Source organism: Halictus rubicundus, unplaced genomic scaffold (genome assembly GCF_050948215.1).
Source record: "Halictus rubicundus isolate RS-2024b unplaced genomic scaffold, iyHalRubi1_principal scaffold0344, whole genome shotgun sequence".
NCBI classification, from domain to species: domain Eukaryota; kingdom Metazoa; phylum Arthropoda; class Insecta; order Hymenoptera; family Halictidae; genus Halictus; species Halictus rubicundus.
In genome coordinates, this window is record NW_027488885.1 from 16190 (window position 1) to 34472 (window position 18283).

At 38.9% G+C, this 18283-nt stretch overlaps 1 protein-coding gene across 1 annotated transcript; it reads left to right on the plus strand.

Annotated features, from left to right (window-relative positions):
* Positions 1-240: 240 nt before the first annotated feature.
* LOC143364218 (uncharacterized) lies at positions 241-12356 on the plus strand. The gene is made up of 5 exons (XM_076804676.1): positions 241-308; positions 713-834; positions 1135-1340; positions 4307-4583; positions 12074-12356. Exons 1-5 carry the CDS (start codon positions 241-243, stop codon positions 12352-12354), a joined length of 954 nt encoding a protein of 317 aa, XP_076660791.1. The 3' UTR covers positions 12355-12356.
* Positions 12357-18283: the final 5927 nt, after the last annotated feature.

The following is an 18283-nucleotide window of genomic DNA, read 5'->3' on the forward strand; positions in this document are numbered from 1 at the left end:
GTTACTTTTAGCCTCACCCATAAACTAAAATCATCTCTATCTTTTCTGCATCACTGTACACTATCGTTTCAGAGAAGTAACGTTATCTTTCACAATCAAATAAATCCCGAAGAATTTCTTAAACGTACTGATATCAGTCATCATAAGGAGAAGAATTTGTATCAGTGTTTACAATTTATTGTAAGCGTGTTTACAGTCAATAGTCAAAGTTCAAGAACATTTCGTGAAACCCTAGGGGACATGTCATCGTTGTTTCACTATTTAGGTCAAGTGTCCTACTTTTATGAATTTTTCGTACTCGACGTCACGTGAAGGTGATAATATTACAGGTCGTTGGATTCGTCTTGACCTCGGATATCATATAGCGATACTAAAAATATATCATTCCATTGAAAAAAACTTCGATGATCTTGAAATCTCAAAAAATATAACCTTGAACACATTTTGTTGCTTATCGTAATATTTGTCCCCCTGAAGCAACTAATGTTTTCCGTTGACATTTTTTTCTATCATAAAAAACAAGCGAGATATTTTAGATGCTCGAGTTATGTAAAACACCCTGTATAAAAACGTGCATGAACTTTTCAATCTGTATAGTTTACACTTTACTAAGTTTCAATTTATAATATTTTCGAGAAAAACCGTGTCTTCAGTTTTCCACCCACTACATCATGCACCACATCTGAGAAAAATGATTGATGGGTTATAAAAGCATCAGCATTATCCACGGTTTATTGTTATACGATTTCTTTTTACGAAAATATAATAGTTTAAATATCGACAACTTATCGAAAATTGGAAATTTACTGTTCAATTATGCCTTCTGGTACCGCTGTACTTTGAAACTGAAAAAAACGCTTTAAGAATTTAGACCTGAAGTATCTCTTTTAAAAAATTCAACGCTTGAAAGGCTACCAGATAATTGATATTTTAAGGGTTAAAGACGTGAAAGGCGTTTCGACTCTTTAATAAACTGATGAAGTTCATTGAAAACTTAAAAAGTTTCACTTTGGAAGCTACTCAAGCTTCACTTGAATAAAAACACACTTTCCATTCAGTGTGTACTTACTTGGGAAACCTAACGTAATTTCGGCAATACTTACCCTATCTAAATACTTAATGATCTTTCTCCAGGTTGCGGTAGCATAACGCCGAAATCCACGTGGGGTAAAATCGCGACCATGGGTTACGCCAGCCTCGGGATCCCGTTGACTGTGGTTTACCTATCGAGCGCCGGAGGTCTGTTATCCAGATGTGCCAGAGGTGTCTTTACACATGCTCTTTGCTGCTGCCTTTGTTCGAATTGCGGCTATTGTTGCTACGATGAAAGAAGAATGGAGGTGAGCGAAGAAACATTAATTGATAGAATATTTCTCGTAAAATGTCAAATGAAACACATCTATACTACAGGTACAATTAACTATTACATTGTCCCGAATCTAAACTCTGGAAGTTCCATATTATTCGAATTCAAACGAGCATTGATTAAAGATTTTTTACTTTTCATACATATACAATACATATATTGCTCTTTGCTTTGTTGCTCTCTTACAATTAACAATGTCTTGATAGGTGGAAGTCATTTGTATCCCAAATAGATACAGATTTTGCATGAACTCTGCACTCGTACAGGAACGAAAGGACAAGGAAATATATTTGCTGTTTATAAATGAATATATTACAATTTAAAGATTATTAGAAATTATTGGAAGTTTTAGTAAAACAATGTGATAACCTATTAATTTTAGAGGAATTCAAAACGATCGTGAAAAAAAAGAAAATAGTGGAGAGTCTTGCACACGTAAATTCCTTAGGCATATGTATATACAGTCAGTCAAAAAAGTCTCCGTACACCGTACAAGAATTTATTTAAAGTTGCATAATTTTAAAGGAAATGGTAATAAATAAATAATTCTTTCGTTATTATATTCAGAAATATAACATTAATTATTAGTGCAAACTAAAAGATGTTACATGCATTTGTTAACAAATAAACGAACGAAAATGACGAGCATAACAAAAATGAGGTCAAAAAAGTCTCCGTACAGAGACTGTGAGCGTGTAAATTTATTTCCTTTGTTAACGGTTCAGCTGAATGTTTACAAATAACTCTCAAGGAAACACTCTATGGTCAAGTATAATTTAGTTGCTTGGCTGTTAGCAAGAATAAAAGACGTTTTCGCGAAAAAATTTCTCCGAAATGGAAGTACCACTTGCGACCAAAGATTTAATTATAAAATTAAGAGAAGATTCATTATCCATTAGAAAAATAGGTCAAATAGTAAAAAGGACACATTCTTCGGTACAATATATTCTTGAGAAATACGCAAAAACTAAATCTATTCAAAGTTTACAACGTACAGGTCGACCACAAAAATTAGATACTAATCATAAACGTGCAATCCTACGAACAATTCGTTGTGATCCACAAACGAGTGCACCAATATTGGCCAGTATGATAGAAAATGACTATAATATAAAAGTAGTGTCTGAAACTATTCGAAATGTTATGAGAAAAGCTGGATACAATAGTCGTACAGCCAGGAGAACACCGTTCGTAAGTAAAGTTAATAAAAGAAAACGTTTTGAATTTGCAAAGGCACACGTTAATAAGGATCAAAGCTTTTGGAATAATGTTATATTTAGTGATGAATGTAAATTCACTATTTTTACTTCGGAGGGAAATGTTAAAGTGTGGAGAAAACCAAATGAACAGATGAAACTCAAAAAACTCCCATCGTTTAAATAAGGAGGCGGCAGCGTGATGGTGTGGGGGTGTATGAGTGTAGCAGGGGTGGGAAATTTAGTCTTTATTGACGGTATAATGGATCAGCATGAATATTTGAACATTTTGAAAGAAAATTTAAAAAACAGTGCCAGAAAATTACATCTTGAAGAGTCGTTTATCTTCCAGCAGGATAACGACCCTAAGCACATGGCTAAGAAAGTAAAGGAATGGGTATTATACAATGTCCCGAAACAGCTGCATACACCTCCACAATCTCCCGACATTAATGCAATCGAACATTTGTGGGGAGAAATAAAAAGAAATTTGAAAAAATACACAATAAAAAACAAGGAAGACCTAAAATCTAATATATTGTTGGAATGGGAAAATATTCAGCCAAGTACAATACAAAAATTAGTTCAAACAATGCCAAAGAGGATGCAAGAAATTATAAAATTAAAAGGCGGCCCAACTGATCACTAATTAACAAATTATGAATAATAGTGTTACATGTACAGAGACTTTTTTGACCTCGTTTTCGTTGAGTTTTACTTTTTCCTTTGTTTATTTGTTAACAAATAAATGTAATATAGCTTTTTTGCACTGTTAATAAATGTTACGTTTGTGAACATAATAACGCAAGAATTATTTATTTATTACCATTTCCTTTAAAATTGTGCAACATTAAATAAATTCTTGTACGGTGTACGGAGACTTTTTTGACTGACTGTAGGTACTGATGCATGAAAAGATGTATGATGTTCAATCCTCATGAGACCGAAAAGCGATACATTTCTCTTGCACGGTAAAATATGAATATCTTCACTATTATACAGAGTGAATGTAAACTGTGGTACAGCAGGAAAGTGGAGTTATATTTCTCAGAGGAACAATAACTGATAAGTAGAGCAAATGAGAGATTAAATATTTTAAAATACATGAAATACAACACTTATTATTTACGTAATGTTAAAAAGGTACCTACATCATATTCATACATATATTATTTTGATCAATATACATATATACAGGGTCCCCCCGTTAAGTTATGTCACCATTTTTTAGGCATTTCCGATAGTGCAATTAAAAAATGTTTTTAGACAAAAGTTTGTCAATACTTGGCGAGTTACACGTCCGCATATTCTTAAATCTAAAAAAATGCTGTTTACGTAAAAAAGTAAAGGTCACCTTGACTTTTTTAAATGGCACCACACGTTTTGGACATAATAGAATTGTTGCTGACGTCGAGATGAAAGAGATGACGTCGTAAATGAAAATATTTTCCATATTGAAAAACTGAATAATGATAATAATAGAAGCATAGAAGAATTTGTTCGATCGAAATTTCACGAAACAATCCTCAAGTATAACCCTTCCTTTGGCGTCTCTAGATGTATGTAATCCTCGAATAATTTGTGTATTTTTTTATTTGCAAATCCGTGTACACAAAGTTTATCTTTCCATGTTGATCTTGATAAGATCAATTTGGAAAGGAATATTGCAAAACAGTGCGGGAAAGTGAAGGCACTTTCTTGGTAGATCGATCTTAAAATTGCTTTTAAATTGACATGGGCCCAGGAGAAGGAGAGACGAATGAGGAAGAAAAGGCAGCAGGAAGAAGTGGCTCAGCAGCAACAGCAATTGCAGTTACAGGAGCCCTTTTATGTCCGCGCAAATGCGTCAACGTTCACGAGCACAGTGGCCAGCCCAAAGGACGAAGTGTCGAGTCTTGGCTCCGGTGACAGGCCAAACGTTACTATACTCGCACCAATCAGCATTTGTCTCGGTGCAATACTGTGCTACATTGTGGCAGGCGCTTTTACTCTGCACAAGTTGGACGACTGGTCCTTTGTGGGTACGTTGCAAAAGAGAATCCCGATTTTTCCCGAACGAAACGCATTGCCTCAAAAGGGATATATAGTCAACGATATGCATCAGAAAATGTCAAAAATTATTTAACGTGCCTTACCTACCACGGAAGTGAATTTCTAATTTTCATAGAGATTAGTATATTCCAATTAAAAACGATTACCTGATGAAATATTTACTGATTTACTGATTGAATGCGGACGATAAAGAATTCAGATAGCATCGGTTCGGATAATCGAGCTTATGCTACATCGTCAATTAAACAAATAAATATGATCCAAATCGTATTAAGTTTGGCCTCTTTATGTTCAGAAAAATGTCACAAATATAGTGGTGAAAATCTCATGAAAAAATAAGTAAAACCAATAAAGTTTTGTCATTACATTAGTAATGTCTCAACGATCATGTCATACTATCGTGGGAAAATTTTTCTCTCCCATATATTTATAGGGACATTACACTGTGGTCCTTTATTTTAATAGCAATATTGTGTGTTGAAAATCAGTAACAAAAAGAGTCCAATTTTTACAAAATTGAGATTTTGATACCTGTAAAATGTTTCTAGAAAATGAGGCCAAACTTTTTTAGAAAAATCCCAAAATTAACTTATTTTTGGAAGAAATTTTTTCAGCAGAACTATTATACTTTTTACATTACGATTTTGCGCACACATTTATGGGTATTTGAAGTACATAAATTGTTTTTTTTTTTTTTAATCAAAAACAATAAAAATGACGAGTTATATACATTTTTATGAAGTATGTTTTAGAAAATATTTGTTGAGCGTTGCCATGATTCTGGTCCTTTTGCTTCTGTTGGTTGAAAACCAAAAAATGATGAATTATATTTAATCAGTACACATAAATGTGACTAAGTCCGAATCAAAATAAATTGAAAATCTTGATTATTTACAAAATGGAGGAATTTTCAATTTTGATTTTTGTAATATTTCTCCGCGTTTAATATCATTATTTAATGTGTAACTATTAAGAGCCAAGACTCCGTAATTCACAATGAGGTAGAGTGACTACGTTACCGACAAAATTAGGCGGAACATGATTTTACGTGTCTCAACTTTTCGTCCTTATATGAGAATATTTTTCACTGGGGAAGGGCTCACTCTAAAGAGGAGTGTTCAATCTAACGCTCTGGTCATGAACGGACGAAACTATGCAGATATTTGGCAATATAAATATTAGAAGTAGACCAAAAACCGCACAATGTACATGCCGTGCAATCCAAGCATTTTTATGCCATTGGATTAGTTTTCTGGAGGAAATCGAGAGTAGCGCACGCTAGAAAATATCTCCAGAAACAAATTGAGCTATTTTTTGTCTTGATTCTCTGCGAAATAAAGCCAAAAACTTGAAACACGTTTCTGGCGTCAGAATTCATAATACATATCGATAATGCAGAGCAAAACATGTGACAACGACCCGTCGGATCAAACCAAAACGGATCTTAAGTCTGTGTCTGAAGACTGTGAACGGAAATTATACAGCAGTTACCGACCTGCTGACTCTGAAAAAGTCACGTGTGGCGGACCCCTTGGAGAAGGGTTCATCGGACCCAGGTAGGAGCGTCGTTTGCAGGCTGGGACCTTGGACGCACTTGGTCGCCAGGCCCAAGCTCTTCCCGAGCGCACACTTAGTCGCCGGAAGTCTTTTCCTACCTGGGGTGCACATTTGGCGACCAGGTTCGGGGTTTTTCCTTGGCGTGCACATTTGGCCGCCAACCCTTGACTTTCGCCAGGACACGGATGTTCGGTGCAAGGACACGAACTTTCTCCAAGGGGCACGTACAGGAAGCGACATCCCCACTCCAGAAGTTTCCTTGTTCGAAGGAAATTTCTGGAGGCGCGGGGGACTAGATATAAGCACGGATTCTGACGGATGAAGAGGTCAGTCTGTAAGGTCAGTTAGTTCAGGTCAGTCTGTAAGGTCAGTTAGTTCAGGTCAGTCTGTAAGGTCAGTTAGTTCAGGTCAGTCTGTAAGGTCAGTTGTTTCATTGTTATTTCATTTGTTGTTGCTTGTTACGTCGTTAAGTTTTTGTTGTTCATTTAATAAATGTTTATTGGTATATTGGGTGAATTCTCTATCTAACATCCAAACCACGACACATACCAAATTGGTGACCCCGTGTTTGTGCACGTATATTATTTTTTGTTTCTTGCGCGAATACGGTCCGTAACAAGCGAACGATGACGGATCCACGGAACAACTCTTCGGGATCTACGGGTCGTGAGACGACGTCCGCGATCGTCACAACGATGCGGATTCCGCCGTTCTGGCCGGAAAAAGTTGCACTTTGGTTCAACCACCTGGAATCCCAGTTCTTGATCGGAGGAATAACCAAGGACGAGGTGAAGTTCGGTTACGTGGTTTCGCAACTGGACTTGAAATACTCGGAAGAGGTCGAAGACATTATTTGCAAACCTCCCGCCGAGGACAAATATGAGCAAATAAAAACAGCATTGATCAAGAGGTTGTCCGACTCAGACGGCACAAGAGTTCGTAAACTTTTAGAAGCCGAAGAAATTGGTGACAGGACTCCAACACAATTTTGGAGGCACATCAAGAAGTTGGTGGGCACCTCGGTCAATGACGAATTCCTGACCGAGATATGGAAGAATCGTCTTCCTGTCTGGACACAACAAGTATTGGCGGCAACTAAGGAAACGTCAGGTGACGCGTTGGCTGCCATAGCAGACAAGGTCCACGAGATCCAACCTGGAAGGAACAAGGTGGCAACAGTGTCGGAGCACGAGGGAAACAACGCGGATATGAAGATGCTCCTAGCAAAAATGCAGGAAATGCAAATGCAGATTAATGCATTGTCCCGTGGACGGGACAGGGAGCGAAAGAAATTTTTCCCAAGAAGACAAAGGAGTTCCTCACGATCTTCCATCCGCGAGAAAATGAAAACCGATAAATGGCTATGCAAGTACCATTTCAAGTTTGGAAAGGACGCACACCGTTGCATCAAACCCTGCAATTGGCAGGAAAACTAACGGGACCGTCGTCATCTGAGGCGGCTGCGTGCGGTGGTCCTAAGAGCGGCCGGATATTTGTAAAGGACTCCATTACGAAGACACGTTTCTTGATAGACACTGGTGCGGATTTGTGTGTTTTCCCGCGTTCAGGTGTGGACCGGCGCGTGAAAGAAGACACGTATGAACTTTGTGCCGCAAATGGGTCGAGAATCAAGACGTATGGTACCATGGCCATGCGATTGAGTTTCTCGCTACGTCGGGAGTTCCTATGGGATTTCGTGATCGCGGATGTGGAAACCCCGATCATAGGAATGGACTTCCTGGCACATTACAACCTACTGGTGGATCCACGACATCGACGTTTGATCGACGCGACAACGTCATTGTTCGTGGCAGGAGCACCAGCACCAGGGAGCGAGCCGACAATAAGGACCATCACCGGGGATTCGAGGTACCACGGTCTACTCAGGGAATATCCAGAGTTGACCCGACCGCCGGTCTTCAGGAGAAAAGCGGTAAGACACAACGTGGAACATTATATCGAGACAACGTCGGGACCGCCGGTTTATTGTAAGCCACGACGATTGGCACCGGATCGTTTGAAAGAGGTGAGGGCGGAATTTGACCTCATGCTTCGGCAAGGCATTATCCGTCCCTCCAAAAGCCCATGGGCCTCGCCGTTACACGTAGTTTTAAAAAAGGACGGGACATTGCGTCCGTGCGGCGACTACCGGGCACTAAACGCGAGAACCGTACCAGATAGATATACGCCTCCACACATCGAAGATTTCGGGCAGAGACTTCACGGGAAGTCAGTTTTTTCGAAAATCGATCTAGTTCGGGCGTATCATCAGATTCCTGTCGCGACGCAGGACGTGGAAAAAACGGCAATCGCGACGCCATTCGGGTTATTTGAATTTCTAGTTACGCCATTCGGGTTGAGAAACGCGGCGCAAACGTGTCAGCGTTTCGTAGACGGAATCATACGCGATTTAGATTTTGTTTACGCGTATGTCGACGATTTCCTTATTGCATCGAATAACGACCAGGAACACGAAAAACATTTGAGAATTTTATTTGACCGGTTTTTAGAATACGGTGTCGTTATTAACCCCGGAAAATGCATTTTCGGGGTCGAGGAAATATCATTCCTGGGGTATTCGGTGAATAAGGAAGGCGTCAAACCGATGGCTGAACGGGTCGATAGCATTAACAAATTCCCGCGTCCGCAAACAATTAAAGAGCTACGTAGATTCCTGGGTATGATTAATTTCTATCGCCGTTTCATACCAAACGTAGCAAACATTTTGCATCCATTAAATAATTTACTGAAGGGATCAAAGAGAAGTTCGGAAACTATAGCCTGGTCTAGCGAAAGTGAAAAAGCATTTGCATTAGCTAAGACGACTCTTGCTGATGCAACTTTGCTAGTGCATCCTGCTCCAGGGGCACCGATTAGCATCGTGGTAGATGCATCGGACGTTGCTGTTGGAGCAGTGATTCAGCAGAAGGTTGACAAAATTTGGCAACCATTGGCATTCAGCGCAAAATCCCTTACGGAAGCACAGAAAAAGTACAGTGCATATGATCGAGAATTGCTGGCAGCTTACATAGCGGTAAAAAGATTTAAGCATTTTATAGAAGGCCGAAATTTCATTTTGTTTACCGATCACAAGCCTCTTACGTTCGCCTTTCAACAGAATTTGGATAAATGTTCACCTCGACAATTTAGATATTTAGACTTTATTGGACAATTCACTACGCGGATATTACATATTATAGGTATAGACAACAGTGTTGCAGATGCATTGTCGAGGATAGAGGCAATTACAGCAATTCCCGATCATAGTGTTTTAGCAAAAGAGCAAGAGAGCGATCTTGAATTAACAGAAATGCTTAATACAAATTCAACATCCCTTCAGTTGAACAAAATATATTTTCCGGACCAAAATGTTTATTTAGTATGCGACGTTGCTAACGGATGGGTCAGACCGTACGTTCCTAATTGTTTGAGACGCAGCATTTTTGATGCGCTGCACGGGATGTCGCATCCCGGGATTAGGACGACGCAGAAATTAGTTTCGCGACGGTTCGTTTGGCCATCGGTTAACGTCGACTGCAGAAAATGGGCGCGTTGTTGTATCCAGTGCCAACGCGCGAAAGTATCAAGACATGTGTCCGCTCCGGTTGGAAATTTCGACACCACCGGCAGCAGATTCGAACATGTACATATAGATTTAGTTGGTCCATTACCCTATTGTCGCGGTTTTAGGTATATTTTTACTATGATCGATCGTTTTTCGCGGTGGCCGGAAGCCGTACCGATTGCAGAAATCGACGCGAAAACCGTTGCGAGCGTTTTTATTAGTACATGGATTGCACGTTTTGGGGTACCTTTGAGAATTACAACAGATCAGGGACGCCAATTCGAGTCGCACCTGTTTAAAGAGCTCGCACAGATAATAGGGACAGACCACCTTAGAACGACCGCCTACCATCCGCAAGCAAATGGTATGGTGGAAAGGTTTCATCGTCAGCTTAAGACAGCAATAAAATGCCACGCGACCGATGATTGGGTAGAGACCTTACCTGTGGTCCTGCTCGGTGTACGGTCAAGTGTTAAAGAGGATTTGGGAGCAACGGCCGCAGAAATGGTTTATGGGACAGGTATCAGGTTACCTGGCGAATTTTTCGTTTCGTCCAGGATTGAAGCATCGTCGGTATGGGTTGAAGAGTTTCGGAGACGAATGTCGAAAGTGAGACCTTCCCCAGTGATTCGACACGGCGAGCGCAAAACATTCATTTTTAAAGAATTGGATACTGTCCCATATGTGTTCCTGCGGCACGATGCGTTAAAAAGCTCATTATATCCAACATATGATGGCCCATATAAAGTACTGCAACGTGGCGACAAAACTTTCGTAATAGATATCGGTGGAAAACGAGTAACGGTTTCCATCGACAGGATTAAACCTGCGTTTGTATTGGCTGACGATGACAATAATAGCAATATTGAGCAAAGCCCCCATAGTCAGGTACCTCACAGCGAAATTATTGTTTATACCGAAAATAGAAGTAGAGTCAACAATCGAGATCAAGCGCCAACGGATGCGCGATTTACAACTCGCAGCGGTAGGCGCGTTCGATTTCCGGATAGGTACCAGGCCGCTTTTTAGAAATAAGAGTTTCTGTATATACTCTATTCGTTATTCTGTATTTAGGTAGTTACCCAACAGTAGTGGTTAAGTTTGTATTATTGTAGGTTAGGGTTAGTACTTTGATTTATATTCACGGTAGAATACAGCAATAGTGTAGAATATAGGTATATATATTATCTCGTTTATTAGGGTCGTTGGCACTGGTAGGGGGGTGATGTGGCGGACCCCTTGGAGAAGGGTTCATCGGACCCAGGTAGGAGCGTCGTTTGCAGGCTGGGACCTTGGACGCACTTGGTCGCCAGGCCCAAGCTCTTCCCGAGCGCACACTTAGTCGCCGGAAGTCTTTTCCTACCTGGGGTGCACATTTGGCGACCAGGTTCGGGGTTTTTCCTTGGCGTGCACATTTGGCCGCCAACCCTTGACTTTCGCCAGGACACGGATGTTCGGTGCAAGGACACGAACTTTCTCCAAGGGGCACGTACAGGAAGCGACATCCCCACTCCAGAAGTTTCCTTGTTCGAAGGAAATTTCTGGAGGCGCGGGGGACTAGATATAAGCACGGATTCTGACGGATGAAGAGGTCAGTCTGTAAGGTCAGTTAGTTCAGGTCAGTCTGTAAGGTCAGTTAGTTCAGGTCAGTCTGTAAGGTCAGTTAGTTCAGGTCAGTCTGTAAGGTCAGTTAGTTCAGGTCAGTCTGTAAGGTCAGTTAGTTCAGGTCAGTCTGTAAGGTCAGTTGTTTCATTGTTATTTCATTTGTTGTTGCTTGTTACGTCGTTAAGTTTTTGTTGTTCATTTAATAAATGTTTATTGGTATATTGGGTGAATTCTCTATTTAACATCCAAACCACGACACATACCAAACACGTGACTACCCTTCGCCCTTAATGATATAAACATTTGTGTATTTAGACGATTTATCTGAAATGAATATTCGATAGAATTGAATTGAATTGTATTTTTAATATATTCAGTTGTAATATTAATAATGTACAATTATTGAGATTGTACCGATGCAACTATGAGAATTTGTTCAACAAACTTATTTCTTTGGGCATATATTATTGTAATAATGGCTCAAAATTTAATAGATAAATTCTTGCTATTTTTATAAAGTATTGTAAAGTATCCCATTTTAACGCTTCGTAATCCTAATGTTAAGGATTAAAGAAAATGGATTCTTCGAAAGTTCAAAACCAAAATACCCCCTTAAATCTAGAATCGGAAGGCACTTGGATTGAAGAACCGATAGATTTTCATTTAAGATTACGCCAGCAATGAAAGGGTTATATTGTGCATTTAACCGTCTTGTTTCTTATTTGATCGCAGATGCAAGCTACTTCTGCTTCATGAGCATGAGCACGATTGGGTTCGGCGATATGGTTCCCGGTTCCTACCCCCGTCAGAATCTTTACGAGTCGAGGAACGTAACCATTTGGTTTTGCTCCTGCTACATAATGTCTGGGATCGCAATCACCGCGATGTGCTTCAACATCCTCCATGATGAGATCGTCCATAGGCTCAGCCATCAGGTGGAAAAACCGGAGCCGATCAAAGCCAGTCCAAGTGTGGACGAGCTGTCAACGGATCCTTTCGCGTTGACCTCGTGACAATTTCCGTCTGGCAACCTGTGCCACAGGAACGGCAACGACGAGAACGACATATGCGGAACAGATCCACCTACCAGTCTGTTCGCCCACGAGAACGAAATCAATATCTTAAAGGACTGTTTCAATCAGGTAGACGTCACTAGAGACTGCAAGCCGATTCTGAAGCTCGAGGATCACGTGCCGTCGATTCCTAGTGTTTACATGTTGCCGAAAGTTGACGAAGAGACCGAGGAGAATACGGAGATGTAAAACTTTACACTTCTTGTAGTCCGAACAAGTATGCTTGATCTAGGCAACAATGTGAAAAGTAACCCGGCGGATATAGATGAAACGCAAGATATATGTATGTTAAAAATAGAGTAATACTCGTTCTATTATAACGATATAACGTGTGCACGCGCGTGCTTCAGCGTATAGCGAAAGGTCGTTCGATAAAGTTCATCGTTCGTGTTGATCGCAAGAACAATTTTTTTCAATCGTCTTTCCGACTGAATCTTCTCGGGAAGAGAAATACTCCTTCTAGACCAGTGCCGGGCACGTTTGCTTCAATTCAGGCAAAATCGTCCCCACCATAGCCCGCCCACTATCCCCTTCCAGTGAGCGCCGTTACCGTGGGGCAACGAAAACGCGAGACACCAGCGAACGCGACGAAAGCGTGCGCTGCACGGAGGACCGATTGATGGGGGAAGCAAGCGTTCGAGGGGCCCCAAACGTGCCCAGCACTATTCTAGAGAATCAAGGAATCCATTGTTTTTAAACACTCATTTAAATAACAGATATTTAACTAGCGTTGTCGTGCAGAGTTATTTTCGACTGTACATTAACTGCTCCGAAGAAATAATTCCGAGCGAAACGCAAAATACAAGCAATGTATTCGCATTGCACACGAGAAACACAGAGATTTCAAAGAAAGTACGTAAGTGCAATGTCGGTTCCGAGATTAACATAAAAGTGCTTCTTTATCCCAGTCAATTTCAATCTTGTCGCTCTTATCGAATACAATGTTTCACAATTACAAACTAGCATCAAACTTTTTTTACAATTACTTTTCAACTTTTGTGTTACGATAAGAAAAGGGGTGATTCCACATTTAAAAAATAAGTGGGAAATGTAGAATGAAATTATGTCATATTCTGTTGAATAGGTATCATGTGACAGGTCTGTTCACGACCGACCGATTCTACTCTCTGCAAATGCTAGGCGCGCGGACTTTACGGGTTTTCAAAGACAATTTTCTCGAATACAAAGCCTCGTGTGAACAAATTTTATTCTACATTTTCGACTTATTTTATTACGTAGAATCGCCCCCTTTTCAGTTGTACCACCAATTACACCGATCAATTGGTATATCGAAAACATATAGCAGCCAAGTTCATTTGTTTCAGTCAACCAATCGAAATGGCGATATCCGTGTAAACCGAGCTCAAGCTTAAGCATATAGAGCTAGTATACTCATCGGCACCATGTTTGATAAGTCCGGTAATGGTACCGTAGAAGTTCTAGCAGCAAGTAGGATGTCTTGAAGGTGCACGAAGTGTATCCTAAATGTTCCACGAATTTCGAGAACTGTCTACAAACGTTTCTACGTTAATTCAAGATTGCTCTTAACGAACTTTGTTACTGTACATCAGTTTTGAAAATGAATGACGACATGAGAAATCAAATGAAATATTTTCTAACTGCTGATATAAAAGTGATATAACAATATCGCTGATATAACAATATCGAACGATTTTCTTTTTAATGTGAGTTCAGCAGCTGCATAGTTGTTTCTATTCGGCACTCGGAAATGACATACCAACTTACATTGAAACGGACTCAATGTTTTTACATTACATCCCTACACAGATAAACCTTGTAACTCCATATTTAAACATTCGCAAAATAAAAACATTCTTACTTGTAATATAACTGTATTAATTTCTGTGTCTAGTCCGTGAGATGGAACGTTTCTATGTAATAAAATACGTGTATGCATGCGTATACACATGTACCAGTGTTTCTCATGTTCTACGCATTAAACGATTGTTCACATACAAACGATTTGATTGAAATATTCTCCACCACTGCCGTAAACAAAAACTGTTACCTGTACGAATTTTAACGTATAAGCGCTGATAAATCTAATACCGTAACGGATGAATTTTCTACGAGGAAGGGAATTCGGTAAGCTTTTATACCCGTAATCTGTAAAAGTTCAATTTTTCAAGGAAACTTTAACTTTTGTACATATCTACCATTATTATCGATTTTTACTCGAAAGTTTTTATATTCTATAATACTTTTAACAAATTGTTTGTAGTATAAGTTCGCAGGTTGCCCACAATACCGTGATCGATAATCAAATAACAATTATGAGAATGGAATCGATCACTCCTAGTATAAATATTCCACCGAGCCAACGACTAGACGCAGAAATTATCTGTGACAAATGAAATCACATTCCACTACTGTGCTCAAGAACAATAACTAAAGTACTGTTACAAGATAAGCACTAATCTTTAAGAGTGTTGCGTATGAAACTACCCATATTGTTTAATATTGATATTTGTCATAGACTATGAGATTATGGAGTGCGTAATGTATAGTCTGTTACAGTTAGCTGTAAAATACTGTTGTCCTCGTCGAGTACAATGCAGATCGCATAAATTGCAGAACACTCGCGTAATACTTTTTGCTAAATTATAACAATGCAATTGTTTTCCTTCCTTCTCCTTGCCGGTAACTTTTAAAATATTACTTTTACAAATCGAAGAATATTCGATTAATTTCTGATATTTTAGCTACGAGGAAATCCAATAAAAACACAGTGCACGTAATACAAACAGTAATTTATCAACATTTTACTTATAATCGATCAATCTTATGACACACGGCAAAATTATTGAGGTAATATGTGCTCAACATTCTGACATTTTCCTACTAACAAGCAAACTTTTTAGTCATCCAAAATTCATACTGCAATAGATTGCTAAGATTACCTTGATGACGGTAACATAGTATGGTAAAATGCGCTATGTCACTTAAACTACGCCAAACTTAAATACCAGCTATGTATGTTGCACGATTAATCTGCAAAAGGAGAGTTAATTCCAACGAGCCTACAATAAAGGATAAACGATTATTCTGCAATCCTGAAAATAGTGTGTGGCATCTGCTCGGTACGTCCGACGAAAAAACATAGTGTGTAGTGGTGACTTAGAAGTGACCTTTTTCTGTTTCTTGTAACATATCATAAGATGTAAGCGAATGAAATGCTGAGATCTTTTCGCATTGGAAAGGAGGAGAAGAAGAAACGAGTGACCGATAAAACAATCGACACAGTCCCAATCTTTGGATCGCCTAGCATCGGGCCATTGGTTTCGACTGTGCAGCAAAATTGGCAAGCGAATTTCGTACGGCGGCGTCTAATAACAATCGATATTAGCTTGAGCAGTTGCTAGAGTTATCGTTATCACTCCGTTGGTGATTCGATGGAGGATCACGGACGGTAACCAAGCCAAACTTTACTTTGGTACTTGCACCAGCCCATCCAGCCACCGATTCAACCCAGCTAACCGAGCAAACTTCCTCACACTCATTCGATATCATTGTGAAAGGCCATACGCGTTTCTAGGTGCCGACATTTCGACAATTTATAAGTGTGAGTCACAATTATACTACCTCTGTCGGAAAGTATTCCACCGAATAAATCGAGCATCTCTTCTAAACATTATTCACATACAAAATCTCAATGCTAATGAAATGGCCATCTTTAGTAAAAATAAAACGTTAATTTAGAAATATGTTTTCCTTTTTCTCGGTGGTACGAAAAAATAATCGAAGCAATAAGGGTTAAAAGTGGTGGTCTATATTTATCACATTGCTTACATCATTCTCTGTAACGTTCACATTCAAGTGAAACTGATTGTTTTCTTTGTATATGGCCGACTGTTCTTCTCTATTTCTTTAAACTACGAAAGGATCATTTTTCATTTCGAACAGGGTAAGGGACCCAATTACTGTGACGGTAAGAATTACTGTGCGCCTATATCAATTATACTTATTTTTAAAGCATAATGAATATAAAAAAGAAATATTACATTTTTTCCATTAAAATCAGTTGATATATACATATTTTTTAATATTCATTACTTACATATGCTTTAAGAATACGTCTGATTAATGTAGGTACAGTAATTGAGTCTCTTACCGTATTCATTCAAATAATTGCTTCAGTTATCGCCTAATTAATGTAGGATTGAGACGGGTAATGGGCTAACAAATTGTTTAATAAAACAAAATTTTATTATAAAATGTCCAGAAAATATGATCAACGATACAATCAACCTCTCACGCTCGTGGTTCGGCGACAAAAGACCGCGAGGCCCGGCACCTCTGAGCATTTTATTTGTTTTTCCGAGTTCTCGAATTTTCCATGATCGTAACGGTCGCCATGCTTCTCGAAGCCTCCCATCGCAACGTTCCGAAACGTCGCATCGAGACACCTTCGAGAGGGAACGCTCGCGCTCCCACATTAATTTTGATTGGAACTACTCTACCAGGAGTAGTAATTTCCCTTTTAATCTCGTAACAGTGGAGACAACGAATCAGCGGACATATCGATGATTTCGTTAAGTTTCAAGATTTGTGACAGGCACACTTGTGAAACAATCTTAATCCTCATATAGTACATTCAGAGTCATTCTGAAACAGTTGTGGCCGTGTTTATTTATGTACTGATTCTTTATCCATTTATGCGATGATTAACATAATTTTATATAAATACAGTAAAAAAAGTACATGAACAAATTGTCAATAGTTGGATTATTTTGTTTAAAAAAATAGTACAGCAATACATATACCTGGACTGATTTTAAAGCTCCAAGCCTCTACTTTCGCGGACCACCATTCATTTCTTTTTAGGATACTTGTGCATAATATGAGAGGTGAAAAACTGAGGACGAGTTTTTGGTCGAAAATGCTATACATTGAAAAGTCTGAAAAAGCATAAAAAATTTTGTTTTCTGAATGAATCGATTACAGATTTCAAGATTCAATCTTCCCTTATACAACGACTGCTTCAAACTTAATTTACGATTTTCTTCTGACTCTTTTATAAAACAAAAATGAGTAATGAGTTTCATTGTGTGAGGATATTGTTCCTTGTATTATTGCAGAGATGGCAATAGACCTTCCATTCGAATTTCAGTAAATCGGCTAGAAAAAAATCGTAAATCAAGGTTTAAGCATTCGTTGTAAAGAGGAAACTTCAATCTTTAAATCTACAGCGGTTTCAGTCGCGGGAACAATTTGTCAATGTTTTTTCAGACGTTTCAATTTGCAACATATTGGAGACCACAGATATTTTCAGTTTACGAGCGATTGTGACATACAAAAATATCTTAAATAAAAATGAACGATGGATGGCAAAAGTAGAGGCTTCTATCTTTAAAATGAGTAGTCCAGCTAGATTGTTGCAATATTTTTTTAACGAAATTTGTTTAACGAACTTTATTTGTTTTCTATAGCAATCGGAACCATTCGTCTTTCGGATAAGGTGAAACTAAATCTAAGCTGAAGCAATTAAGATTACTCTTTTTAAGGACAACTTCGTCGAATTTGTTCGGTGAACCAAAATTCTTTCCTCAAAATAATTCAGAGTATCCAATAAAATTCTTGAAACTGCAGACGGTCCGGAAGTAAAGCGAACATAGCTATCGAAGTAAACAGTAAAGGAAAGTTTATAGTACCAACGTACTCGTTTATACGTCGCATAAAATTTGATATCAGAACGTAAGGAATATGTTTTAGAAGCTTCGTTACGTTATTTCAGTTTTAACGATAGGATTGATGGCGTACGCTTCTCTGCTGCTTCAAGACGTTATACGGTCTGACAACGGAACTTGTTTAAAGAAGTTGTAAAATTCTACTATTCAAACAAGTAATC

What these genes read in the sequence shown, in the direction of transcription:
- LOC143364218 (XM_076804676.1), top strand. Translation starts at nt 241, where the DNA reads ATGTCATCGTTGTTTCACTATTTAGGTCAAGTGTCCTACTTTTATGAA. An exon ending in TTATGCCTTCTGGTACCGCT is followed by an intron (nt 835 to 1,134) that starts GTACTTTGAAAC and finishes ATCTTTCTCCAG; the next exon opens with GTTGCGGTAGCATAACGCCG. An exon ending in GGACGACTGGTCCTTTGTGG is followed by an intron (nt 4,584 to 12,073) that starts GTACGTTGCAAA and finishes ATTTGATCGCAG; the next exon opens with ATGCAAGCTACTTCTGCTTC.